Source organism: Protopterus annectens, chromosome 14.part0 (genome assembly GCF_019279795.1).
Source record: "Protopterus annectens isolate FY-2018-M chromosome 14.part0, PAN1.0, whole genome shotgun sequence".
Lineage (NCBI taxonomy): Eukaryota > Metazoa > Chordata > Ceratodontiformes > Protopteridae > Protopterus > Protopterus annectens.
In genome coordinates, this window is record NC_056748.1 from 306,716,828 (window position 1) to 306,744,241 (window position 27,414).

At 44.4% G+C, this 27,414-nt stretch overlaps 1 protein-coding gene across 1 annotated transcript in view; it reads right to left on the reverse strand.

Moving 5' to 3' along the window:
* ACADSB (acyl-CoA dehydrogenase short/branched chain) overlaps positions 1–27,414 on the reverse strand; it is a gene marked incomplete in the record, with an annotated part of 895,069 nt that overhangs the window by 172,566 nt on the left and 695,089 nt on the right. Inside the window, 1 exon segment of the mRNA XM_044056031.1 lies at positions 6,388–6,487. Coding sequence (XP_043911966.1) covers positions 6,388–6,487 — 100 coding nt within the window.

The following is a 27,414-nucleotide window of genomic DNA, read 5'->3' on the forward strand; positions in this document are numbered from 1 at the left end:
GAGACTATGCCTGTTAAACTTGGTGGACTTCTTCAAGACAGTTACGAAAAGCCCTAGATGAGGGCAAATATGTGCACACAGCCTACTTAGACTTAGTTAAGGCTTTTGGCACTATTAATGATGCCCGAGTTGGGGGATTAACTAATCCAGCTACGTATCAACCCACACACTGTCAGGTGGGTTACAAACTGGCTGATTGATAGAACTTATACGGTCAAAATAGGGACTCCACCTCCTGTAGCAGACCTGTAACCACTGGTGTTCCACAGGAATCGGATCTGGGACTCCTACTGTTCGGAATCTACTTCTCTGAACTACAGGCTAAAACTAAAGGACTGTAGCTGGCAAAGTTTGCTGATGACTGCAAACTAGGAGTGATCACTGAAACCCCTAGCGATGCCAACATCCAGCATGAAGGTCTTATGCAGATTAACGACTGGTGCCAAAGTCATGGTCTTAAACTTAACACAAAAGAATGCATCATCATCCCTTTCGGAAAGGGTGATGTTCCTGCAAACTATCCCATCAATAGCAATTCTCTAAGCACACAGTTAGTGGTGAGAGATACGGACACACAGGTCGATAGCAATCTTAACTTTGATCACCATGTCTCCACAGTGCTAAGAAGGGCATTTTATATTGCTCAACTCATAGGTAAGGGCATTGTCTTCAGGAAAAAAAGAAGTTGTAACCTCCCTGTACTCTTCCTTCATCAGGCCAATAACAGAGTACAATACTCGCTTTGGTATGTTCCTTTCCAAACACTTTCTGTCCTGTACCTCGTCTAGTGCAGATACAGATTCTTAGTTTTAGCACTTAAATTTGCTTATTCGTGCTCAGCACTTGTTCAGAACTTGTAAGCACTAAATAAGCTACTAATTACTACAGCACTCGACCTTCCTCATTACCTAGAGGAAAACAGTTTTTGTACTTACTTTTCTCACTTGCTTAGAGAAAACAGCTCTTGTACTCACTTTCCTCACTTATCTAGAGGAAAATATTTTTTTATTCAGGCATGTCCAAGGGTCAGCTCCCAGTGTTCTCTCCTGTCTATCTGATGACTCTGGGCATCTTGAGATAATGTAGAAATTGCCTCATGTACACAGACAACCGTCTCCTCCTACCAGCCAACACTACAACCTGTGAGAGATGCACTTATCTAGCCAAACTGGAGGAAAAGCTCTCTCCAACCAAGACTGAACTTGACAGTCATGAGGAGAAGGTAAACATTTGCACCACACCACACTCATCACATAGTCTCACTAAATCTACACCACCAAAATACATACATAGTAACACAAAAACATTCGCGGTGGCTCTCATTAATAATCTGTCTAAGCAACAGAGACCTCCAAAGCAGAAGCGCAAGCAACCTCCATCCCCCAACACAACCCAAATGACACATAGACCACAGACTCAGTGTGCCATTCAACCACAGCCAATAAGACAAAACAACGTACCAAACACACTAGTCATAGGTGACTCTATAGTTAGGCACACTGATGTCCCACTCACCAGGCTAAACAAGGAGAAGGTTACTGTCAGCTGCCTGTTGGGTGCCAGGCTCCGCCACATAACCCACGCACTCAGGTCACTCCACAACAAGTACAAATATGATGACCTGAGACATACCTCCCTGGACTACATGAAAAGAGACATGGAAGAGCTCTCTGATCTTGTAGCGCAGGCAGTTATGACCCTAGCCCTTAGTAGCATTCTGCCATCAGCCAGAATGATACCACAGTACAAGGACAAAATAAATGACTGCAACAATTGGCTAAGCTTCTGGTGTCATTCTAAGGGGATTCAGTATCTGTCTGCTTAGGATGACATGGTCGACAGACCACGATGCTTTGCCACAGATGGCCTGCACCCGTCGCCCCTGGGATTCCAGATACTGGCTAAAGCTCTTGCTGCCCCTATAGTGCCTTTTTTAGGCAATGTTCAAATGACAAATTCACCACCATAACAGGAACAGGCAAGCAAAAACTGAGGGTAATGCTACTCAATGCTAAAAGTCTAAATCTCAAAATGCACTCACTCAAGGCACTCCTTAAAATGGAGAACATTGATATCTGTGCAGTGACTGAGACATGGTTCAAGGCTCCAGAGAGCACCCCTGCACTACCAGGCTATAACTCATACCACACTTTTCGGCCATGTAACCTGGACCGAAACACCAAAGGTGGAGGTATGTCCATATAAATTAAGGGTATCCACATCTCCAGGCGAGTTGCTCAGCATAATGCATCTGAGGTTATCCAAGTGCAACTAACTCTGGGCAAAACTGCAATCCAAACTGTAGCTTGCTACAGATCCCCCACCATGCCCCAGGATTCCCACTTCTCTTTTCTTGATGTGCTGGAAAATATTAGGATTCAACCAAACACCCTAATAATGGGCGACTTCAACTACCCCACCATTAACTGGGAAAACTACTCGTGTACCAACTCCTTAGCTCAACGCTTTCTGGAATTCATAAACTCCAATGCCCTGGATCAACTTATCCACACCCCCACCAAAGGCAACAATATCCTAGATCTAGTAATTACCAACATGAGTGACCAGTATTCCACACCTGAAGTCAACTCTTCGTTGGTCCGATCCGACCATAAGCTAATCAACCTTGATATCCACATCCCACCCCCACCTCCCATTAAGGAAACCACGGTAAAAAATTTCTCCAAAGCCAGCTTCATGCTTAAGACAGAAGTGGTGAACTTCATGACACCCATGCAGATGGACAATACAGTTACAACTGCTGTATCCTACACAAATGTACTCTATAAGCACTTGCAAAAGTGCATGGATCTTGCTATCCCAAACAGAACCAAGATGCTATCCTCCAAAAAAAGGAAGCCAATCTGGTGGTCCCCTGCCTTAAACAAACTTTACAACAGAAGGAAGAAACTGTTGCAAAAGAGTAAAATCCCATGAGTGGAGGAGCTCCCTGGTCAGCCTCAGCTAGAAGCTGAGATCCCTTACAAGATCCTCCAAAGCTAGCTATGAAAACAAAATCGCCACTAATTCTATGGACAACCACAAAGCATTCTATAGCTATGTCAAGAATATTGATGGCAACACCCAGATCTGCTCTGAGTTATAGCACAAAGGCAAGAAAATTACAGAACCAACTGATATTGCCAACATCCTGGCAGATGGGTTCAGTGCTAACTTTACCCCCCTCTCACCCGCTAAAGGGCCCATATCTATACAGGAAGAATGCAGAGTCCCTGTAATCACAACTACGCAGGTAAAAGCTGCACTCTCTAAAGCCAAAAACACAGCATCCATGGGACCGGACAACATCCCAGGCTGCGTTTTACACAAACTTCAGAACGAACTGGCTCCCCACTTAAGCACCATGTTCAATAATGGCCTCGCATCAGGCTCTGTGCCCAGTGAATGGTGCACAGCAACAGATATCCCACTCCACAAAGGGGTAGCACCACTGATCCTGGGAACTACCGACCTATTAGCCTGACGAGCCTGGTCTGCAAGGCCATGGAACGTATCATCATAGAACTCATAAACAAAGACATTGGTAACCTCCAAACTCTGGATCCCACCCAGTTCGGGTTTGTGAAAGACAGATCATGCCTGAACCTGATCAACTTCTTTGAGGTAGTCACCAAAACCGTAGATGAAGCTAAGGTGGTTCACACAGCCTATCTTGACCTCGCCAAGGCTTTCGACACCATCCACCATTCTGGAATTACAGCTAAACTCACTAAACTAGGTATAAATCCCTATATCACAAGATGGGTTGCCAACTGGCTCACTGACAGAACCCACACAGTAAAAGCTGCAGACTCCAAATCTGACTTCAAAGCAGTGACAAGTGGAGTACCACAGGGTTCCGTCCTGTGAACTCTCCTGTTTGGTATCTACTTCTCTGAAGTACAGGCTAATACTGAAGGCATCTGGCTAACGAAGTTCACAGATGACTGCAAACTAGGAGCCATAGTTAAGTCCCCAAATGATGTGGACATCCTACAGAAGGGCCTCGCTGAGACAGATGCCTGGTGTCACAGCCATGACCTCAAGCTCAATGCCAAAAAGTGCTGTGTCATCCCCTTTGGTAAAAACTCTATACCCATGAACTACCACATAGGCAGCAATCTACTTAACACCGAATGCGTGATAAGAGACCTTGGGACCCAGGTGGACAGTAGTCTCGCCTTTGCTAGTCACATGGCCACAGTAGTCAGGAAGTCCTTCTACGTGGCACACATCATAAAAGGGTTCTCATCCAGGGAAAAAGAGGTCATTGTTCCCCTCTACTCGACACTCATTAGACCCATCATAGAGTACAACGCCCCTTTTGGAATGTACCTCACAAGACATCTGCAGCAGCTGGAAAGGCCACAGAAGTACCTCGCAAAGAGGATTACTGGCCTCAAACAAACACCCTATACTGACTGTCTCAAAAAACTCCAGCTTTACTCAGCAGCATACCATCTATTCTGAGGTGATCTCTGCCTAACATATAAAGCTAGGTCAAACCCAGAGCTGTTGGACATGCTACACCTAAAGAAATCCCAATCCCTCCGAACTACACGCTCTAGGGATCTAAACCTTGTCACCACAATAAACAGGACATGCTGGAGGGATAGATTCTTGTCCCAGTGACTTCCCATACTCTGGAACAGGCTACCCATTTATGTCAAGCAAAGTTCTTCATTAGCATTCTTCAAGAAAAATCTTGATGAGTGGATGGGAAATAGGAAATACACTCCGAGGATCAATTATGTGTTGCTGTTCGACAGTGGCACAGGAAAATAACATTTTTGGGTGGTGTAAGCCAGGGAACCTTGTTGGCTAGGCTTACGTAGGCCCTTAGGCCGACAGTCTAGTACCTACCTATGAACACCTGCAGCAATTGAGGAGACCACAAAGGTTCCTTAAACAGAAAATACAGGGTCTTCATGATATGTCTTATGCAGACAGACTGAAATCATTGTCATTTTACTGTGTGTCACACAGACTGCTCACAGGCGACTTGTGACTTGCATATAGAGCAATCTCTGACACAGCCTTAATGGAAATGCTGCATATTCACAAGTCAAATGGCACATGGTTCACTCGCTCAAAGGATTTTAACCTGGTATGTGACATCAACAGAACTTGCTGGAGAGGCAGATTTGTCCACAGAGATTGCCCCACCTTTAGAACAAGCTTCCTATTCATGTTAAACAAAGCCCCTCGTTGGCCCTATTTAAGATAGTTTGGATGACTGGATGGGTAACCTGAAATTCATCCCAGGGGTTCCATCTGTGTCCCTCTTAGACAGGGTCAATAGGTGCTGATTTCAGTGTTTACTTAAACCAGACACCCTTGGGAACACAGGTTGAACTTGGCTGGGTTTGTAAGGTCCCTGGGGCCGCTAGCCTAGTAACCTCCTATGATCCTACGAAAAATGCTTATAAAGCAGATCACACACATTTTTCTCTGCAGTGACTCACTAGCAGAACTAAATCTGCAGTTTTGTGTGTCATAATTAAGCACATTAGATATGAGAAAATGACTTTAAACAATCCAGAAAGCTGTTTTTTTTTTTATTAGCTGAAAATATTTTCTGGCATTTAATTCTTTTTGCTCACAGCCTTAGGCAATTGCTGTCCAGCCTAGTGGCAGTCAGGAATGTGACACCCTGACTAAATATGATCAGGCATTGATAAGTTAGCCAATCATGAGAGGGAGGGGTTGGAACAATGTCTAGAGTAAAATAAGGCAACTCCCAGATAAAGCAGGATGATAATAAAAGAATACAACTTTCACGTGAAAGCATTTTCAGTTTGTACTGGGCACACTAGCCCAATTACCTCCTACAGAAACTGCTACACACAAAAGATGGAGATTTATGTCAACAGTTTAAAGAACAAAATCATAAAAGAATATAAACCACACTTATTGTAATGTAATAACAGAAATATGTTAAATGTTAAAAAATGACTAAAACCCTGAGCAAAATGACACAGATTATTCAGTGAGTAACAGCAAGCTTCACTCTTTATTACACCAGATGCAAGAAAGAACTGAAATGTATGAAGGCCCTTCCTATCATACATGCATGCCACAATGACACTGGGTGGTGGCTTGTGTTAATATGCAGAGTCTGATGCTGCTTGCAAGCAACCACAGTAACAGAATTTTCATGGATCTGTTAATGAGACAGCCTCGGGTATGACCAAAAGTCATCTAACAGAGTGAGTGCTAAGCACAAAATAAAATAAAATAAAGTGTAAAATACAAATATCTTAAAGTTCAACTGCAGTATCAGAAATTATTTTCAAAAACAGCGCATTAAACAGACTGAATGAATCTGTGTTGTTTCTTATTCTCAGACACTTAAAAGGTAATATTAACGTGATATACAGAACTTACCGATCTTACAGTCTCTGAAGTACTTTTCAATTGGACAGTCTTTTGTGAAGCCAACACCTCCCATCCATTCCATACATTTAGATGCTGTAAGTGTTGCAACCTGTAACATCAGAGTAAGATCAATATATTGTACGATAACCATTGAATGATGCAGCCAAACCAGATTTCTGATATAGTTACTAAAGCAGTGTGATCTATCCTATGACTCTGGACATCAGTCTAGAAGTTTTCAAGATTATATATCAAAATGCCAACTTTATTAAAAAAATCAAATAATACTGCAATAAATTACATGAAAGGGATAAAATGCCCAATTATAAAAGATATGTAATCAGAAAGTACAGTTGTGTACCTACCATAAATGTAGATGTTCCAGTGTATTCACTGTTGCAGTCATTACACTTGGGTTATCCTGCTGGCAGGCTACCCGCAGTCGGCCTGAATTCCAAAGTCTTGGTCCGGCGTCAGTTGCTGTCACCTCTTCCCGGACGTCAGTGTGCCAGGGGTATACAAGATGCAGCAGACGCCTTTTTCTTCAGTATTTCTTGCCCCAGATGTCAGGTGCCCCCAAAAGGGTAGGCTAAAAAACACTGCTTATAAAAGCATGCACTAAAATAAACAATACCTTCATCTACAAGCAAATACACCACATAGGTTGTATAGGATAGAGAAGTACAAATAAGTCCCAGCAAAGAAAGGGGGATGGTGGGTGGGTAACCTGGACTGCAACAGTGAATACACTTGAACATCTACATTTATGGTAAGTACACAAATGTACTATGTTCATCGTGTTTCACTGTTGCAGTCATTACACTTGGGTTGAATCCCAAAGCTGAGGTTCGGCGGCTGGGTCTAAATAGAATTAGGAGTGGCTATAAGGCCCTGCAAAACTGCAGTGGCAAAGCCTGCTCTGGATTTAGAGTACAGAGGTAAGTGGTAGTGCTTAGTAAAAGTGTGCACTGAAGTCTAAGTTGCAGCCTCCAAAATATCCTTGGTTGATACTCCTCTGAGAAAGGCTGCTGAGGTGGCTGCTGCCCTGGTAGAATGTGGTCTAATGCCCTTAGGCACCGATTTGCCATGTTGTGAATAGCAGAAACGAATGCAGTGTCCTATCCATTTTGAAATAGTCTGCTTTGAGATTGCCTTTCCTTGTGATCCTGCAGCATATGCCACTAAAAGTTGCTCAGTCTTTCTGAAAGCTTTAGTTTTGTCCAAGTAAAAGCGTAGCTGTCTGGGTATGTCCAAAGAATGCAGAGGTCTCCCCTTTATTCTGCGGGTTTGGGTAAAAAGTAGGCAAATGAATGGTTTGGTTAAGAGCCACACTGGACACTACCTTAGGCATAAATGTTGGGTTTGTCCTTAGAGAAACTCTGTCCGGATGGAAGATAATAAAAGGTTCCACAGCCATTAATGCCTGTAACTCTAAGACTCTTCTTGCTGAAGTTATTGCTAGGAGCAGAGCTGTTTTCCATGATAAGAATTTTATCTCAGCTGTATTGGCTGGCTCAAAAGGAGGCAGTGTGAGTTTTTCCAAGACAAAATTGAGGTCCCTTGCAGGTATTGGTGCTCTCCTTGGAGGTCTTATGTTTTTGGCCCCCCCTGAGGAACTGCCTAAGCAATGGATATGAAAAAATAGGTGGGTCTATATTGTAATGAGCTGAAATGGCAGAGGCATGGATCTTAATTGATGAGAAGGATAGGCCTTTGTCCAGCATCTCAGTTAGATATTGTAAAATCTGAGGAATATTTGGAACAAGTGCGTCAATTCCTTGTGCCTGGTTCCAAGCACAGAATCTCTTCCATTTTTCTGCATAAGATTTCTGGTGCTGGGCCTCCTGGCCTCCAAAATAACATCCATAACCGCTTTAGAGAGAGGTGTATTCTGAATGGTTACAGTATCCGCCATGCAGCTAGATTTAGAGTTCTGAGTTGGCTGTGCAGGATCTGATTGTTTTGTTGGGTCAGTAAATGAGGAATTTGAGACAATGCCCAGGCTGGGCCTTGGGACAAGCTCCTTAGGATTGGGTACCAGTGCTGGTGTGGCCAATCCGGGGCAATCAGTATAATTTGTGGCTTCTCTTGCCTGACCTTTAGGAGTACCTTGGAGAGGAGAGGCAGTGGAGGAAAGGTATATACTGTAAGGTTGTTCCAGCTGAATGACAAAGCATCCACTTTCCATGCTTGTTTGTGATAAGTCCTTGTGCAGAATCTCTGAAGTTGGCAGTTGTGAGGGGAGGCAAAAAGATCTATGTCTGGGCATCCCCATTTCCTTGTTATCATGCTGAAGATTTGTGGATCTAGTTTCCACTCATGAGGGTCCATGAGGTTTCTGCTTAGTTCGTCTGCCAGAGCATTTGTTTTTCCTGGCAAGAATGTGCTTGCAGGTGTACTTGGTAAGTGAATGCTGTGTTCCACAAAATCATGGCTCATCTGCAGAGGGGGTAGGAATGTGTGCCCCACTACTTGTTTATGTACCACATGACTGTGGTGTTGTCCGTCTTTATCAGCAGCTGTCCTGGATGAAGTAAGCCCTTGAAGACTGTCAGGGCATTTTGTACAGCTAGCATCTCTTTTTGATTGATGTGTAGATGCCTTTGGCTTGGGGGCCATGTGCCCTGAATACATTTTCCTGCCATGTAGGCCCCCCAGGCATAATCTGATGCATCTGTTGTTAGCGTTTGCCTGGCTGTGGGTAAAGTGAATGGCTGTCCCTTGTTGTGGTGACAGGCCTGTGCGCACCATCGAAACTCCTGTTGCAGGCAGGGAATGAGTGAAATTAATGATTTCAGGCTGTGGCAATGTTGAGTCCAAACATTTTTTAGTTACCATTGTAGTTTCCTCATATGCAGTCTTGCATATGGAATTAGCAGAATGCAGGAGGCCATGTAGCCCAGAGCCTGCAGAATTTTTCTTGCAGATAACTGGGTCTTTGTTGCCATGCTTTTGAAGTAAGAAGTCAGTTGCCTTTGTTTGTCTGGCATGAGATAAGCCATCTGGGCAGTTGTATTTAAGCTTGCACCCAGGAATATTATTTCTTGAGAGGGTACTAGTTTTGATTTATTTTTGTTTACTGTGTACCCTAGGCAAATTAGTAATCTTTTTACAAACGCCAGATGCTTTAGTAGAATGTCTTTGGTCTATGCTTGAATAAGGCAGTCGTCCAAGTAGGGATATATTTGAATTCCTGTTTGTCTGCAAAATGCAATTACTGGTGCCAGGCATTTTGTGAAGACCCTGGGCGCAGTAGATAAGCCAAAGGGCAGTGCAGAGGATTGGTAGTGCATTGAGATAGCTATGAATCTGAGGTATCTTCTGCAAGATTGTCTGATTGGGACATGCAGGTATGCCTCTTTGAGGTCCAAAGTTACAAGCCAAGCCATCTTGCCCAGAAGCTGCTGCACAGTCAAGATTTTGAATTTTGGAACGTCCAGAAAAGTATTTAGAATATACAGGTCCAGAATTGGTCTCCATGCTTTGTCCTTTCTTGGTACTAAGAAAAGTCTTGAGTAAAATCCTTGTCCCTGCTCTTGTTGTGGCACTGGCTGAATAGCCCTCATGTCCATGAGAGATGAAACTTGGTTTTGTGCCTCTGCCCATTGACTGTGTGGCAGGTCTGGCATACTTTTTCCTTTGGAAGGGTGTGAAAGGGCGTCTGTATCTGCCTCTTTGTGGCCTGTCTGACACGGGAAAGGACCAATTCTTAGAAGGCCAGTTCCTGCTAAATCTGGGTGGCTGTACCTGTAAGAAATCCTTCACTGTCTGCATAGATTTAACTTTATCCTCCATTTTCTTCAACACCTCTTCTGCCTTAACACCAAACAAAGTATCATGCTGTAATGGAGCATCCAATAATTTTGCTTTAACATGATCAGGCAGTCTGTTCCTTTAACCAAGCATGGCTTCTAATAACAGAACCTGTTACAGCGGCCCTGCAAGAGGCCTCCAGTGAATCATAACCACATTGCAAAGTATGTTTTCCCACTTGTACAGCTGCATGCAATAAATCCTGCAATTCCTTGTTCTCAGAACATTCAGAAATTGTCAATATTTTCTGTTTTAACACTGACATTAAGTATTGCTGATATTTAAGCATATGAAACTGATGATTTAAAGCCCTTACAGCCAAGGTAAAAGAAGTGTAAACTTTTTTCCCCCATCTGTCCAGTGCCCTAGAATCTCTATCTGAGGGGACAGGGTTTTTTGCAGTAGCAGCCTTGACCCCTTTGGGACCCTGAGAAATAGTTTCTGGGTCAGCAGCAGGGTTTTTATATAGAAATTTATGAGAATCTGGAACCCTGTAGTATCTGTCTGGCTTAACAGGTGCAGGAGGTAAAGAGTCGGGAGACAGGCCGGACTCTGAAAATACATCATCTACAATGTCTAGAACAGGAGGAATAGCAAGAGGTCTGTGCTGAGGTAGTAAAAGAAAGTCTCTGAGCCTTTTCTTAGAATCTGAATAATCTTTGCTCTCCCAGTGGAAATGCTCCCTCATGGTATGCAGGGTTTCCCCAAATGAGTAATCCTCAGGAGGAGAAGCTGAAGGAATAGATTCTTCAGCATCAGAATCCTCATAGGGAGGAATAGAGTATCCCTGTTCTGAAGAGGAGTCAGAGGAAATGGAAACCTGATCAGAGGAATCATATTCAGTGTCTTGCCTAGGCCTCTTATTAGGAGGGGGATGGGAACCCCTGATCAAAGTAATTAGGTCTTCGGCCATTTTGAGCATCTGTTTCTTAGGCATGGAAGTCTGTCCTGGAGAATGCTGTACTTCTTTCCTTGTCTTTAAAACTGTTTTAGTCTTTGTCTTTGATGCTGACGTTGGCTGGATATAAAGCTGTGTAGGTCTGAAAACACCCTCAGAAGCCGATGCCTGCTCAGCGGCTCCGGACCCATCTGAGGGATTAGTTTCTGAAGGCCCAGTACCTTGAGAATCCAGAGGCCTAGCTGTCTCCACATGGGAGTCGGAGGTGGCCTGTGGCTCTGAGGTAGCGGGTGTCAGGGGCTGCAAAAGCGCCTCACTGAGAACCGGCGACTGGCCTAGAAGAGGCTTCGTCGTTGGTTTTGGACCTCAGATGCCTGTCCTTTTCTTTTTCCTTGCTCTTTTTATGAACTCCGGTCATCGGCTCTTCCGACGGCATTATGTAGTTAAACCTTCGGCCAAAGTAATGAAAAGCAAAATCGTGCCGACGCTTAATAGTGCATTGGTTAAATCTAGCACAAAACCGACAACTAGCAACATCGTGGTCAGGGCCTAGGCAAGGAATACAGTAAGAATGAAAATCCTTATGAGGTATTTGCTTCCCACAAGAAATAAAATTGTTAACTTTTTCTGACATCGGTCTGGAGAAAGAAAAAAGTTTCCCCAAAGGGGTACTTAGCTTTATAGAAGACTTCGGATCTGAAATTCAATTTCGAAAATCTCAGGAGTCGGCCGACTGGCACTTGCGAACTGCTTTTGCTTCGGGCACCTCGCGGCAAGAAAGACTGAAGAAAATGGTGTCAGCTGCATATTTTATACCCCTGGTGCACTGACGTCAGGGAACAGGCGACAGCAACTGACGCCGGACCAAGACTTTGGAATTCAGGCCGACTGCGGGTAGCCTGCCAGCAGGATAACCCAAGTATAATGACTGCAACAGTGAAACACGATGAACATTGCAGTATGATCTCTGAGGGAAGCTGGTGGTTAGCTTTGATTTTCTCTGCTTCAGTTCCTAGTCTGACTATATTTTTTCCCATCCATCACTATGCATGAGGACATGCACATATCCAGTCAATGCACACCCTGGCACCTCATGACCTCATGCTAGGCTGCAACAGCATGCTCAGCCCTGCATCATGTATGCAACTTACATTCAGCAGGAAAGCACACCCTCTGGGACTGGAAATTTAAAATTATCTACCACAACATACAAGATATATAAATGTTTACAAGGCAGACTTACAGGAAATCCATCTGCACCACTAATGCAAGGACCTTGCAAACAGAGTGGGGTGAATAATAAGCATCCATTGCAGGAGGCTGTCTCATAGATCAGTTGATACAAGTCAGACTGCATCAGTTATATCTGTTTAACAGAAGCATCCCCCAGTGTGTAACCTGGAAAATCCCAGGCAATAACATAACTGGATAGAACCAAAGAAAGTCAAAAGGTAAAAGCTTACAAATCTGAATTCTGAAACAGCCAAAATCAAAATGATAACATATGGTAATAAGTGAACTGATTACTACACGGCCATGGCAAAAATGTCACAATAGAGATAAGCTTGAAGAAATCTCTGGAAGGAGCCAAATCATAGTGCTTTGGCCTTTGGGAACAGCAATTTCTATGAGTTTTTAGTTGCACAGTGGCAAAATACAATGCAACTAGCAATCCACTTGGGTCAGGGTATGCTAAGCATCTGCCAGCCTCTCCCTCAGTAGACCAAAGGAGACAAATAAGAAGTTATGTACCTACCATAACGTTCCATGTTAGTTGTCTTCTCTCGCCTTCTTTCTTGCTTGATGGGTTCGGAGCCGATCCCTCGGCTCCGACTCGGCACTTGCTAAGCTCGAGAGTCACTTTTACCAGCTCGAGGCAGCCCCATATCCCATGATGCAAGGCGGTAAGTACCCAGATCTCGTTTGCTGACAAAGGGCAATAGCACCAAGCATAAAATACTTCCCAAAGGAAGAAAGAAAACTTACAGATGGAAGAAGGACCAGGTCTGAATGGTCTTCAGCATAACAGTTTCTTATACAAGGTCTGTCCAGGCCAGGGGAAGGAGGGAGGGTCGCAAGAAAGAAGGCGAGAAGACAACTAACATGGAACGTTATGGTAGGTACATAACTTCTTAATGTTAAGTTGTCAATCTCGCCTTCATTCTTGCTTGATGGGACTGCGTCCCTAGCACCTCTATCCTGGGTGGCTCAATGGAACAAACTCTTGAGGACTGTAGAGCCAAAACTGGCTCTGTCCCTGGAGGCCAAGTCCAATTTGTAATGGGAAACAAAAGTGTGAGGAGTAGCCCAAGTGGCCGCTGCACAAATAGTGTCCAAAGGAAGTCTAGCTTGAAAGGCTGTAGAAGTAGCTAAGCTCCTAGTTGAATGTGCTTTAGGTTTTGAGCACAGCTGTTTTCCCCTGAGCGATAAATTTCAGAGATGACCGAAGAAAGCCATCTGGACAAGGTCACTTTAGAAACAGGAAGGCCTTTTTATTATCCGATAGGAAACAAAAAGTTGATCAGATTTTCTAAATTTTTTGTTCTGTCCAAATAATATCTAAGTTGACGGTGGACATCAAGATAATGTAGCTTTTGTTCAGCCCTATCTGAATAGTTAGGGAAAAATACAGGAGATCAATGGATTGATCCAGATTGTTCTGAGAAGCGACCTTAGGAAACAAGGTTGGATGAGTTCACAAAGATACACTGTCTTTGTGAAACACCAAATAGGGGTCGAACCGAAAGAGCATGAAGTTCAGACACCCTCCTGGCAGATGTAATAGCCACTAGGAATAAAGTTTTCCAAGAAAGATATTTCAGGGAACAAGAAACAGCTGGCTCGAAGGGGGGAAGAATCAAGGATGTCAGCACTAAATTTAGATCCCACTGAGGAGGAGGATTCCTGATTGGAGGCTTTAGTAGGAAAATTCCTTTCAAGAAGGCCCTGCAGAGCCTATGGAACATAATATTATGATCTGCTATCCCGACATGAAAATTGGAAATAGCAGCCAATTGAACTCTGACTGTGGAAGAAGAGGAGCCTGCATGAAAAATCTCTGCTAATAAAGTCCAGGACTGCCTGAACAGGGGCAGTAAAAGGATCAATATTTTGGGCCTTAGCCCAATAAGAGAAACGTTTCCATTTGCTTGTATAAATCCTCCTGGTAGAGGATTTTAGCGAAGCTACTATGATGTCTCTAACTGGGTTAGAGATCAAAGGAAGCCTGGCTAAGGAAGGAAGTGGAGCAACCATGCTGTGAGGTTGAGAGAAGGGATTGACCGGTGCAGCTGACCCGATTGGTGAATCAGAAGATCTGGCACTGGGTCCAGATGTCACGGCTGCACCAAGAGGTGATGATGGAGGAACGGGAACCAAACTTGTCGAGGCCAGTAAGGGGCAATGAGAATCAATTTGGCTCTCAAACGGTAGCTTTCTGGATCACCTGAGGGATCAGAGGAAATGGAGGGAAGGCATAAAGAAGTCCCTGGGGCCAATCCTGGGTCAGAGCATCTCTGGGGGGATGGCCTGATAGAGGGAAGAGGCTGAAGAAGTCTGGACATTTGCTGTTTTGGGGAGTAGCAAAAAGATCGCAACATGGACGACCCCATTCCAGAAAAATCTCTTCCGCTATAGATTGCTTGAGAGACCACTCGTGAGGCATGAGGATAGCTCTGCTCAATCTGTCCGCTACAATGTTGGTTTTCCCAGGGATATGCGTTGCTACCAGAAACCGGTGAGAGGAGATCGCCCATTGCCATAGTCTGAGCGCTTCTCGACACACGGGGTAGGACTTGGTTCCGCCCTGTTTGTTGATATACCAAACTACAGACATGTTGTCTGTGTGGACTGCAATTGTCCCTACGGGAAGAAAGTCGTTGAGGGCTTGCAACGTTAAAAGCACTGCTCTCATCTCCAGGACATTTATGTGCAGATGGTACTCGAACGGCTGCCACTTCCCATGAACCATCCTGCCCTGATAATGACCCCCACCCGATCAGGAGGCATCCGTGGTGACAGTGGCTATCGGGATGGGGGTACAAAGTACCTGCCTTGGTGAACCTGAGGCGATGTGATCCACCAAGCAAGATGCTCTTTGCATGTCTGTGTCACCAGAATCTGGTGACGCATTGGAAGTTGCTGGTATGACCATTGTGTGAACAGCATCCACTGAAGAAGGCATGTAGAATCGAGCCAGGGAAGAAGAGTAATGGCCGCAGCCATGAGACCTAATACCTTTAGAACCATTCTGGCCTGTACTTTCTTGCTGGCCAGAATGATCCTGACATGACTCTGAATGTCTGAAACTCTTTGTTCTGTAAGGGTAGCTGACATCCGAACAGTGTTTAAGTTTGCGCCTATGAAGGTAATAGACTGGCAGGGCGATAAGGATGACTTTTCAAGTTGATTGAGATGCCCAAATGAGAACAAAGGTCTATTGTGTAATCCCTGGCTTGTATAAGCTGATGCCTGGTGGTGGCTGACAGGAGCCAGTCGTCGAGATACGGAAACACCTGGAATCCTTGACGTCTCAGGTGAGCCGTGACCACTGCCATGCATTTGGTGAACACTCTGGGGGCTGTAGTGAGACCAAAGGGCAGGGCTCTGAACTGGAAATGACTGGACCCCAGCCGAAAGCGGAGAAATCTCCTGGAGCGTCTGTGAATTTTGATGTGATAGTACGCATCCTGAAGATCTATTGAGCACATCCAGTTGTCCTTCTGTAAGAAGGGCAGAATTGACTGAAGAGTGACCATTCGAATCTTGTCTTCCTGACAGACTTGTTGAGTCTGCTGAGATCCAATATTGGTCTCCAGTCTCCCGTCTTTTGGGGACCAAAAGAACCTTGAGTAGATTCCGGGCTCTGAATGGTCTATTGTAACTGGCTGAATGGCTCTTTTTTGCAGTAGTTTTGAGATTTCTGACTCTGCAATCTCCCTTAGACCGGGTGGTACATCTGGAAGGGAACTTGAGGGGACAGGACTTTCCTCGAAAGGAATTATGTAACCCTTGGATATGATCGACTGTACCCATCTGTCTTGAGTGAGGGAATGCCAGGCTTCTGGGTACAGTGATAATCTTCCCCCGACTGCCTCCAAGGAGGGACAGCCGGGCAACACCTCAGGGATGCTGAAAGGGCTTATCAGAGAGAGGCTCCCTGTTCCCCTGGTTCTTCGGACCCCCTCTGCCTCTAGAGCGTCTGTTGTTGTTACCCCTCTGCCTCTAGGGGTAAACTGACCACGTGAATCCGGCGTGACTCCTTGGGATTTACGGAACCACATTTTCCCACCTTTCTGTCCTTTGGGATAAGGCCTAGAAGGGGTGGAAAACGGACTCCAACAGCAGAAAGAGTCTTGCCGTCCTGTTCGCACCTGGTCAAGGTTTCCTTCACCTGAGGGCCAAACAAAGCTGACCCATCAAAGGGAGAATTTGTGAAGGACGCCTTAAAGGGATCCGCATAAAATCACAAAGCCGCATCCAGGCTTGGCGCCTAAGAGCCACACCTGTACCTGCGGCTCTACTCGCTCCATCCGCAGCATAAGATATTAGCCGCATGGAGGAGTTTGCAATGGAATTGAGGGTTCCTAGCTGAAGCAATTTTTCTTGAGCCCCTGCAGCTGTAGGATCCTGAACTACTTCACCCAGCTCCTTAAGGATATCCCTCTGGAGTCTGGTGAAGTGACAAAGGTAATTCAGCGAACGCATAGCAAAGGTCGCTGAGGAAAACATCCGCTTGCATTACCTATCCATGGTCCTAGAGTCCTTATTAGGAGGATGGACGGCACGGAAGGATCTGCAAGTTCCTTTTGGTGGCCGCAGCCACCACCATGGCATCAGCGGGACACCCTTAGTAAGGAATTGTTTGTCACATGGGGCAGTGATAAATTTTGAAGGCCTCCTAGGGACTGGCTCTACAGAGTCAGGAGCTGCCCACGCCTTTCGTGCAATAACCTGCATAAGGGGTCGAAGGCGGAGACACCCAGGAGGTGGAGGGCCGAGATCCAAACGCCTCTAGGTATACTGACTCATCCTCAGAGGGATTGTTGGTGGGCCAGTTTCCCCTCTGTTTCAGGAGTTCTAGGATGTCTGAGAAGGAGACATCCTCAGAGGGGGATCTAGGGGATCCCTCTGACTCATCAAAGTCAGTATCCGAAGTGACAGACTCGGGAGTCTACATGCTTCCTCTTACAAGTCCTCTTCCTAGGAGGATCTCCCGAAACATCAGGAGAATCCTCGGAAGATGGGGAAATTCCCAATGGGGAAACCTGAGGCGGAGGATCTCTGGGTCCTGTAGCAAGAGAAGTGGCAGAGATGTCAACAGGTACTATAGAGGGAGGAGCTACGGGAACAGACTGCTGACTGATACCAGTGGCCAGTACACTCTTCATCACCTCGAATGCCCCCTCCCAGGCAGGTCCGAGAGAACCCGCTCCGAAGAGCTAGGAACTCCAGGGACCACCGAAAGGGAAGTCTCCGAGGCAGATGTCGGAGCAGAGCTCACCAAGGCCGAGGCTCCAAGGGGAAGAGCGGGTTCGGACAAGGGTCCGATGCCACTCACCCCTCGGAGGAGACCATGGAAGCCCGTCCACCGAATCCCTCTAAGGAAGGTCTCAAGAGGAGATAAGAGTAGAGGCTGAAGGAACAGAAGGGGTATCCGTCCTCCAGCCGTAGCAGTAACCATTCCGAAGACTCCAACTCCAAGCTCTGGGGTAGAGTTGAAGGAGGAACTGTAACGGGGTGTGGACCAACAGTCGTCTGTTGAGACGGACTATGTAACATTTGGGCCAGTACCTGTGACTTAAGTAATCTACTGACCACTCTCTCTAGGTCATGATCTGACAATCTGGATGACCTTGAAGATCGGCTCCGATGGCTCCGTTCCGATAGAAGAGGTGAAGCCGGAGCCGAAAGTATCGGATCCAAGGAAGGAGACCTCGACCTCTTCCTGGAATGAGCCATCGGAGCCGATACCATAGATCCTGTCGGAGCCGACCTCTCGGAGCCGACAGGAAACCTCGATGTATCGGCTCCAGCCGGAGCCGATACAGCCACCAAAGTAACGGTGTCGGAGCCGGAGCCGACACCGATGCCTGTGCCACATGGGTGTCGGAACCGATCGGAGCCGACACCAAAGTGGTCGATACAGATTCGGCACCGATAGCCATCGGTGCCGAAGGCTTTGTTAAGCCAGAATCGGCTCCAGCCGGAGCCGATCTCGACTGAACGAAGTCGGGCCGAGGCCGCAGGCTTAGAGACAGAAGCCTGGGCCTTGGAAGATTTAACTGATTTTGACGGTGCCGACTTAGCCGGAGAGCCCTCCGGCTTAAGAAGGCCCCTAAGAATCAGTTTATTGCGTCTTTCCTGCAGGACTCTCTGGCTGAAGGAATGACAAATAGCACAGGAGTCCTGCAGGTGAAGAGGCCCCAGGCAATACAGGCAAGAAGTGTGACCGTCTGTCAGAGACATCTTCTCACTTCTTAAAACCTGAGACCCTCTCCTTTGACATGGTGCTTAAAACACACACACACACCAGTCAAAAAACTTAAATTAAAGAAAATACCAAAAGGTATTCCTAAAAATAAACACACACACACCCTAACAGGGAGGGGATGGGATGGGTAAAATTTGACTAAAAAATATTAAAGGAGACAGGGATTTCTGTCAGGAAAACTAAATAACTAACTTATAACTAATAATAAAGAGTTTTTTAACAAAAAGGGGCTTGAATATTAGTAAAGTGAATCACTTACCAGGAGCTGGTAAAAGGAGGACCTCATAAGCGAAGCGGCAAACGAGATCTGGGTACTTACCGCCTTGCATCATGGGATATGGGGCTGCCTCGAGCTGGTAAAAGTGACTCTCGAGCTTAGCAAGTGCCGAGTCGGAGCCGAGGGATCGGCTCCGAACCCATCAAGCAAGAATGAAGGCGAGATTGACAACTTAACATCAGCTGTTTCATCCCTTTGAACACATGTACTCCCTTCAGGTAAAGATTTTGCTAGAGATGGATGCCTATGATGTTTAGAAGCCTTTCTTCTGGATTCTGTACAAAGAAAGAAAACGTAAGTGAACAGATTAGCTTACTGACAATCCAGACACCACTTTTAACCAGAAACATATGTTGGTCCTGAGGGATGAACTCTTGAAGAAAAAACAAATATGGTCCTATAGAGATGAGGGCATGAATCTCCATGACCATGTGAGTAGAAATATTGGCCACCAAGAAAAGCTTCGTTCAAGGAATAATGTTCAGTGCCATGAAAGTATTATACTCAAATAAGTGACAGGCAATCCTAGTCACTCGAGAAATTTCTGAGGAGGAAGAGGATTCTTCAAAGATTGACAAAAATGTAGAGCCCCTTTAAGAAGCTGTTTGACCACTTGGTATAAGGATACATTCCTGCCTTTCACCAGGTGATGGTGGTCAGAAATTCCAGGTATGCATCATAACCAAAAACAGAGTTTGAAATCATACAACTGTCAAACTCACCTGCAACACGGCCAGCTGAGATACCCAGAATGGAAAACCTCTTCTGCTTCACAGACCATATCAGAGGAAGGCACCCTGATGACATCAGTGAGCAAAGGATCTAAGCATTAACCTGGAGCTGGCTATCAGTGCAAAAAGAAAAGACTTCCATAGCCTTAATTAGGATCAGTTCCTTCATGGATAGGGAGCGCACAAACTTAAAGCCATACCCATTCTAGCCACTAAGTGCAACACAAATTAGTTCTGACCTTTCCTCCTTAAAGTTTGTGAATAGGCATGAAACAAGAGCGAATGGTGGTATGTATAAAAGTCTTCTTTCCACAGGAGGAAGAATACATCCCCTGACAACTTCAAGTCCTAATTATAAAATTGCTAAACAAAATTAAAGGGAAGACTATTTGTTTACTTACTTACCATTTGTTAATTAAGTAGGTGTACTAGTCTGAGAACCCTTTCTAGTAACAACCTAGGCCATTATGGCAATTCCTTACAATGCTTAAATAATATGCAGACATAGTGGATTCACACACAACAAGGTAATAAGGGACAGAAGATAAGAAGAAGTCCACAGGTACCCTTAATATGGAACGGAGACTCCACGCAGTAGTGCAAAAACACGAGTTTATTCAGCAGACAAGACACACATTAACGCTGTACACTCATTAAGTTTTCATTTCAATTACTTCTTCAGATGTGGACTGAATCCTATCAGAATGCTTTTATAATGCCTCCAATACAAAAATTCCATCAATTGACCTATCACAAGGAGAGAGAGCTGACTTAATTAATGCAGAAGTTCATAAACAAACTACTATAAGTTCATATAGGGTATTAGTTTAAAAGTACGCAAAATCACAACATACATTTATTAATTTAATATGAAACATAATCCCTATCTCAAAAATACAATAAATATAAATGAAAATCCAGTAATAATAAACTTCATAAAATAATGTTAAGAATGTTAAAAATTCATTGCTAAGAACACGCATATTAATTCATATTAAAAGGACATGAAGCTCCATCTAGTGGTGTTTACTAGAAATGCATCTAAAAACAGTTAAACCCATTCACTATTAAAAGCTATATGTATTTCATGTTGGGGAATATTTGAATGTTTAAAATACATAAATTATATTAAATTACTTTAAAAGCAAACTATATAAATAAATAAATAAATGATTATTTTAAGTCATATATTTAAATACTTGAAAACTCTGTTGTTCTAAAGGAAAAAAAAACAACTGTTAAATCCTCAGTCAAAAAATACACAATGTTAAAAACATTATTCCATAGATTAATATGAATTAATATGAGTGTTTTTAGCAATGGATTTTTAACATTCTTAATATTATTTTATGAAATTTATTATTACTGGATTTTCATTTATATTTATTGTGTTTTTAAGATAGGGATTATGCTTCATATTAAATTAATAAATGTATTTTGTGCACTTTTAAACTAATACCCTATATGAACTTATAATAGTTTGTTTATGAACTTCTGCATTAATTAAGTCAGCTCTCTCCTTGTGATAGGTCAACTGATGGAATTTTTGTATTGGAGGCATTATAAAAGCATTCTGATAGGATTCAGTCCGCATCTGAAGAAGTAAATGAAACAAAAACGTAGTGTGTGTACAGTGTTAATGCGTGTCTTGTCTGCTGAATAAACTCATGTTTTTGCACTACTGCGTGGAGTCTCCATTCCATATTCAGGGTACCTGTGGACTTCTTAGTGATTTTTGGTGCCTTGGTGTACAGAAGATAACAAAAAGGATACCGAAACACAAACATATATTAAAGCATTACAAAATTTGCAGCTTTACACAAACCATGAAGATAGTGGCCACTGTTAAGCCACCATCAGGGCCAGAAGCCAGAGGATGATCAAAGTGTGGACCCTATCTGTGTACTCATCAAGTCTGCAGACAACATGACCTCCTATGACACCTCTGTGATCAAGAATGACTAAAGTGTGTCCAGCCATACATCAGTGAAGGCAATCTTCTGAATTGGATACTGAGAGGACTCCCTGCAGTTTATGGTGACCTCTGGTGCCCTAATCATGGAAGTATCCAAGCCAAAGAAGATATAAAGAAGTCTGTCAACAGGGAAGGTGAGAGTCAGCCATCCAGTTCAGGGAACACACGGAGGTCCTTTCTCCTGCAAGGCCTCCTCCACCATGACAGCTAACCTTTGGTAAATGCAGGCACAAACACAATGCCAAATATGAAGCACTTTGTACTAACATTCTAACCTACCCCAAAAATAAATAAACAAAACACCGTGGAACCTCCAGTGTAGACTCTTGACACTCACATACCAAAAAGACATCATCTTGCCCACCTATACCATCCAGCTGGTCTGATGTAGCAAATCTATAACCTCTGGATAGACACCCTCTGGAATTTTACATACTGGATGGGATCCCTGACACAAAACTGGAAGAAAGTCTCTTGTTTCCTTCAAAATTGAGAGATGGGGGTATAAGCCTTTGTCTTGTTTTACATAAGGACAGTCTCTGCATCCATACTAAGCAGTTGAATATGGGCCTGTCTCAAGAGCTCTAAAGAGAGGATATAGTCCCTGACTAAAGTTCTTTGTGATGGAAGAATTACTAAGACATGGCTGAATTTGAGCACATCAGAAGCTCAATGTTCTTCTGTAACAGCTCTTCAAGCAAACGCAAATTCAGGAATGGCCCATGAGATGGGTAGCTTTCCTCATATGGACAGCCACTGATTGTAGACAGGATTAGGACTGCTGAGCTGTCACAGTCATCTTTTTATGTGACCTGGTAGAACTGCCTGAAAAGGCGAGACTGCCTGACACTTATGTAACCCCCTTTCCTTATGGGGTCAGTTTCTTAATGGGAAACAACAGATTGCAAGCCAAATCGCAGCAAGCTGCCATTTGTCTGAGGCAGGTCAGCTCGGACTCAGGTTTCAGTGGGGGGAGGGGGGGCAGGTAGGGCCAGGATAGGTAGGAGGGTAAGGTGGGATGGGCTGGCTAGAGGAAGGATTGAAAAGGCTGGGAACAAACCAAATCAGTCTTCTTGATCCCTACCTGGACAGCTTGTAGCAACTGATCAGTGGATTGTTTGAATTAAGTGGTTTATCTTGGTACAAGGTAAGGCCCTCTTTTTTTGTTTGTTGATTTAATCACTTATCCTATCCACAAGGAAATTCAGTAAATGATTACATAAATGGGGTAGGGACTTCAGTGCATTATGCGTCTTTTGATGAAGCTGTTAAGAAAGTCATGGAGAAGGGAGGAGGAGCCCTTATGGCAAAAGCTGACATAGAGTCTGCTTTCAGACTTTTACCCATTGCATCTAAAGACCAAGGGTGGTTAGGTTTGGCATTTGAAGGCCAGTATTTCATGGATAAATGCATGCCTATGGGTTGTTCAATAGCATGTGCTACTTTTGAGAAATTCAGTTCCTTCTTACACTGGTTGGTGGCTCAGCGGGTAGGGGAAGACAGAGTTGTTCATTATTTAGATGACTTTCTATTCATTGGGAAGGAGGACACAGGGGAATGTCAACAAGCGTTGGATACATTTCAACAGGTATGCAGGGAGTTAGGCGTGCCGCTAGCAAGGGATAAAACAGAGGGCCCGGCAACAGGTTGGCTTTCCTGGGTATAGAGATTGATAGCTTCAATGGGCAGTGCAGGCTTCCTATTGACAAGGTGCAGAAATTACGACTACTCTTAAGTCAAGTGCTAACACAGAATAAGATAACCCTTAAACAGTTACAAGAATTAGTAGGGTTAATGAATTTTGCATGCAAAGTGATTCCTGTAGGACGCTCATTTATGAGGCGTTTAGCTGCTAAGGGTCAGGGTGCACAAAGCCACACCATCGGATTAGGATCACACAAGGTATGAAGGAGGACCTAGGTGTGTGGTGGAGTTTCTTATCAGACTACAATGGGATAGCAATTTGGCAGGAGAGAGACCAGCTACCTCCTGCTCAGTTGTTTACAGATGCAGCGGGGGGAATTGGCTTTGGGGGTTATTTTCAAGATCACTGGTTCAGCATGGCTTGGCCGTCTCAATTGAAAAACAGGGTAGATATTTCAATCGCAGATATGGAATTTTTCCCAGTAGTGGTGGCATTGGAAATTTGGGGAGCACAAATGAAAAACAGAGTAGTCTGGCTGCGTTCTGACAACAATAGTGTGGTGCATATAGTCAATAATCAGCTGGGAGGAAAAGGGGTATTAGGTAGGATGGTGAGATATTTTACATTTAAGTGTTTGACATTGAATGTGACAGTTAAGGCACAACACATTCCTGGCATCGATAACTCATTGGCAGATGCCCTTTCTCGTTTGCAGTGGCCCCGTTTCCGGTCGCTGGCCCCAAGGGCGACTCCTTCTCCGACACCAGTGCCAGTTCAATTATGGGCCTTATGGACAGACGACAATGGTTGCTAATGTGTAATTCTCTCAGTAGAAGAACAAGGGTAAGGTACAATAAATGTATACAACAGTTCTTGCAAACTAGAATAACCAGAGGCTGGGAATCCATTTGGCCTTTTCCACCTCACCAAATCAGGTCTTATATCATGGTGATGAAAGAAAAAGGTTGGAGCCTGGGCAGAGCCAGAAGCACATTGTCAGCCTTGAATTGGTTCCATCAGGCCTTGGGTTTGGAAGATCTAGCTAACACTTTCCAAGCACGATGTTTAAAGGTTGGGGGAGACAAACACCCAAGAGGCTGGATAAGAGATACCCTATAGGTCCAGCTGTATTAAGCAAGTTATGGATTGCGGTTTTAGAGGTTTGTTTCTCTACTTATGAGGTATCATTATTTAAGGCTGCCTTTCTGCTGGCTTTTTGTGGGGCATTTAGATGGTCGGAAATTGTCCAACCGAACAAGAAAAGCCAAGGGACAGTACTGCCTTTAGAACATGTACACGTCGGGTGATGACACCTGGATTTATGTGGCGAAATCTAAAACTGATCAGGAAGGCAAAGGTCAATGGGTAAGAGTAGTTACCCCGGAGGGATTAGAATGGAATGTGACTAAAGTGTTATTGGAGTAGCAGGGTTATAGGAGTTTATTAGGTGGACCATTTTTCTGCCATCAGCAAGGTGAACCACTTACACATTATCAGGTGAGAGCAGTCTTAAAGCAGGCAGTTAAGTTGATAGGCTTGGACACAAGCAGGTATACATTGCATTCTTTTCGGATAGGTGCAGCCTCATTTGCACATGAAATGGGGATGTCGCAGGCAGACATTATGAGGATGGGTAGATGGAAATCCAAAGCTTATAAAAGTTATGTAAGGTGTACACAACTCTAACTCTTGTTCATTGCATTTCAGCAGACAAATCCGCAGAACAGAAATACATCTGGATAGTTGGCCATTCCTTTGTTCGGAGACTCCACCTCTGGGTGCAGAACGGGCCGGGCTTACCCTTTCAAAGAGAACAAGCTCCAGGCAAAACAGTTTGGTATGGGGTGTCAGGAATGCGGTGGCACCAGCTTAGCACAGTAATGCAACAAGCAGCGAGAAGTGGTAAACCTCCTGCAGCCATCGTCTTACACCTAGGGGGCAATGATATTGGTCAGCAACCAATACAAGATTTAATTAGTTCTATGGTACGGGAAATTAATTACATACATGAATGCTGGCCACACGCCATTATTTGTTGGTCAGAAGTAGTACAGAGAAAAAGATGGAAAGGGTTAGGTCCATAAAAGCTGTGGAAAGAGTGAGACAGAGAATTAATAATTCTATGGATAAGATTTTAAAGGCCATTAAGGGGTTGTACATTCCCCACCCTGGCATTCGGGTCTGGTGGCCAGACAGGTATGAGAAAGATGGGGTTCATTTATCGGAAAAAGGTTCACAGGTATTTTACAAGGAATTACAGGCAGTTTTAGCTCTGGAGGGCATTCACCTAGAGTAGGTTGAGATGTGCTGGCGGAAGGGAGGAACATTCCTCCCTTCTGTGGCGGAAGGCAGGAAAGGTAAGGGAGGCCAAGGCAAGTGGGGAGGTCACAGGACTTTTCAGCTGGACCTTCCATGAGGCCAGACAGCCCCAAGGGATTGTTGCCAGGGACTTATCAAGCCCGGCAATGGCCCCCTTGGCAGATTGTAAGGTGCCCAGAAGAATTGGGATGAACTGTGAAAAAGTTGTTATGAAATGGGTATGATACATAAAAAAGGGCCGGATATCGACAGTGCTGTCTGTTGTCCTGTAGGCGTAGTGGAATGCTATGAAAGAAATAAATGGCCTCCCTGATATTCCTGCCTTGCACATCTCATAATAATTGGTTTATTAGAGAAAGTCATTGACAATGATTGGCAATAAACACATGGCTGCGGCCATTTAATCCATCTGAAGTCTGTGTTATTATTATTTACCTGCTTAGTTACCTTGATTTGTTGGACATGGAATTTGAGGCATATGTCCACAAGGATGCAATGGAATGACAATGTGCTGAGCTGGTTCTGCATATGTATAGCTCAATACTGAGTGAATCATTAATGGTAATATGGTGTTAGAATTGCAGAACTGAACAATGTAACGAATGCTGAGATAACAGGTATGGGTAAGCATCTTGAGTAAGAGATCTGTGACTAGGTATGAATTCTGTTTTGTAAAAGTCAGGTAGAGCTGTACCAATCTCAGACAACAACAGATTGCAAGCCAAATCGCAGCAAGCTGCCATTTGTCTGAGGCAGGTCAGCTCGGACTCAGGTTTCAGTGGGGGGAGGGGGCAGGTAGGGCCAGGATAGGTAGGAGGGTAAGGTGGGATGGGCTGGCTAGAGGAAGGATTGAAAAGGCTGGGAACAAACCAAATCAGTCTTCTTGATCCCTACCTGGACAGCTTGTCCCACCCAACCCACACCCTCGTAAAAGCAGGGGGTTGTTGCCAGTCAGTTTCAGGGTCAGACAAGGTATTCAGGGAACCCGGTGACCATTAAGGTGATCGCATTAGGGGTCGAGAATGAATTTCCTGTTTTTCCCAATGGGTTTTTTCAGGTTTTCGCCTTCTCCTCCGGGTAAGATAGATAAGTCAGGCTAGTCTGTCGCAGTCATGTAAGCGGAAGGCAGGAAAGGTAAGGGAGGCCAAGGCAAGTGGGGGGGGGGAGGTCACAGGACTTTTCAGCTGGACCTTCCGCAGGCCAGACAGCCCCAAGGGATTGTTGCCAGGGGACTTATCAGCCCGGCAAAGGCCCCCCTTGGCAGATTGTAAGGCGGCCCAGAAGAATTGGGATGAACTGTGAAAAAGTTGTTATGAAATGGGTATGATACATAAAAAAGGGCCGGATATCGACAGTGCTGTCTGTTGTCCTGTAGGCATAGTGGAATGCTATGAAAGAAATAAATGGCCTCCCTGATATTCCTGCCTTGCGCACATCTCATAATAATTGGTTTATTAGAGAAAGTCATTGACAATGATTGGCAATAAACACATGGCTGCGGCCATTTAATCCATCTGAAGTCTCTGTGTTATTATTATTTACCTGCTTAGTTACCTTGATTTGTTGGACATGGAATTTGAGGCATATGTCCACAAGGATGCAATGGAATGACAATGTGCTGAGCTGGTTCTGCATATGTATAGCTCAATACTGAGTGAATCATTAATGGTAATATGGTGTTAGAATTGCAGAACTGAACAATGTAACGAATGCTGAGATAACAGGTATGGGTAAGCATCTTGAGTAAGAGATCTGTGACTAGGTATGAATTCTGTTTTGTAAAAGTCAGGCAGAGCTGTACCAATCTCAGACAAATGGTTAGGCATGGGATACGTTAATAGTGGCTACAGAGAGAGAATCACAGAGGCTTCCCAGTATTCAAAGCC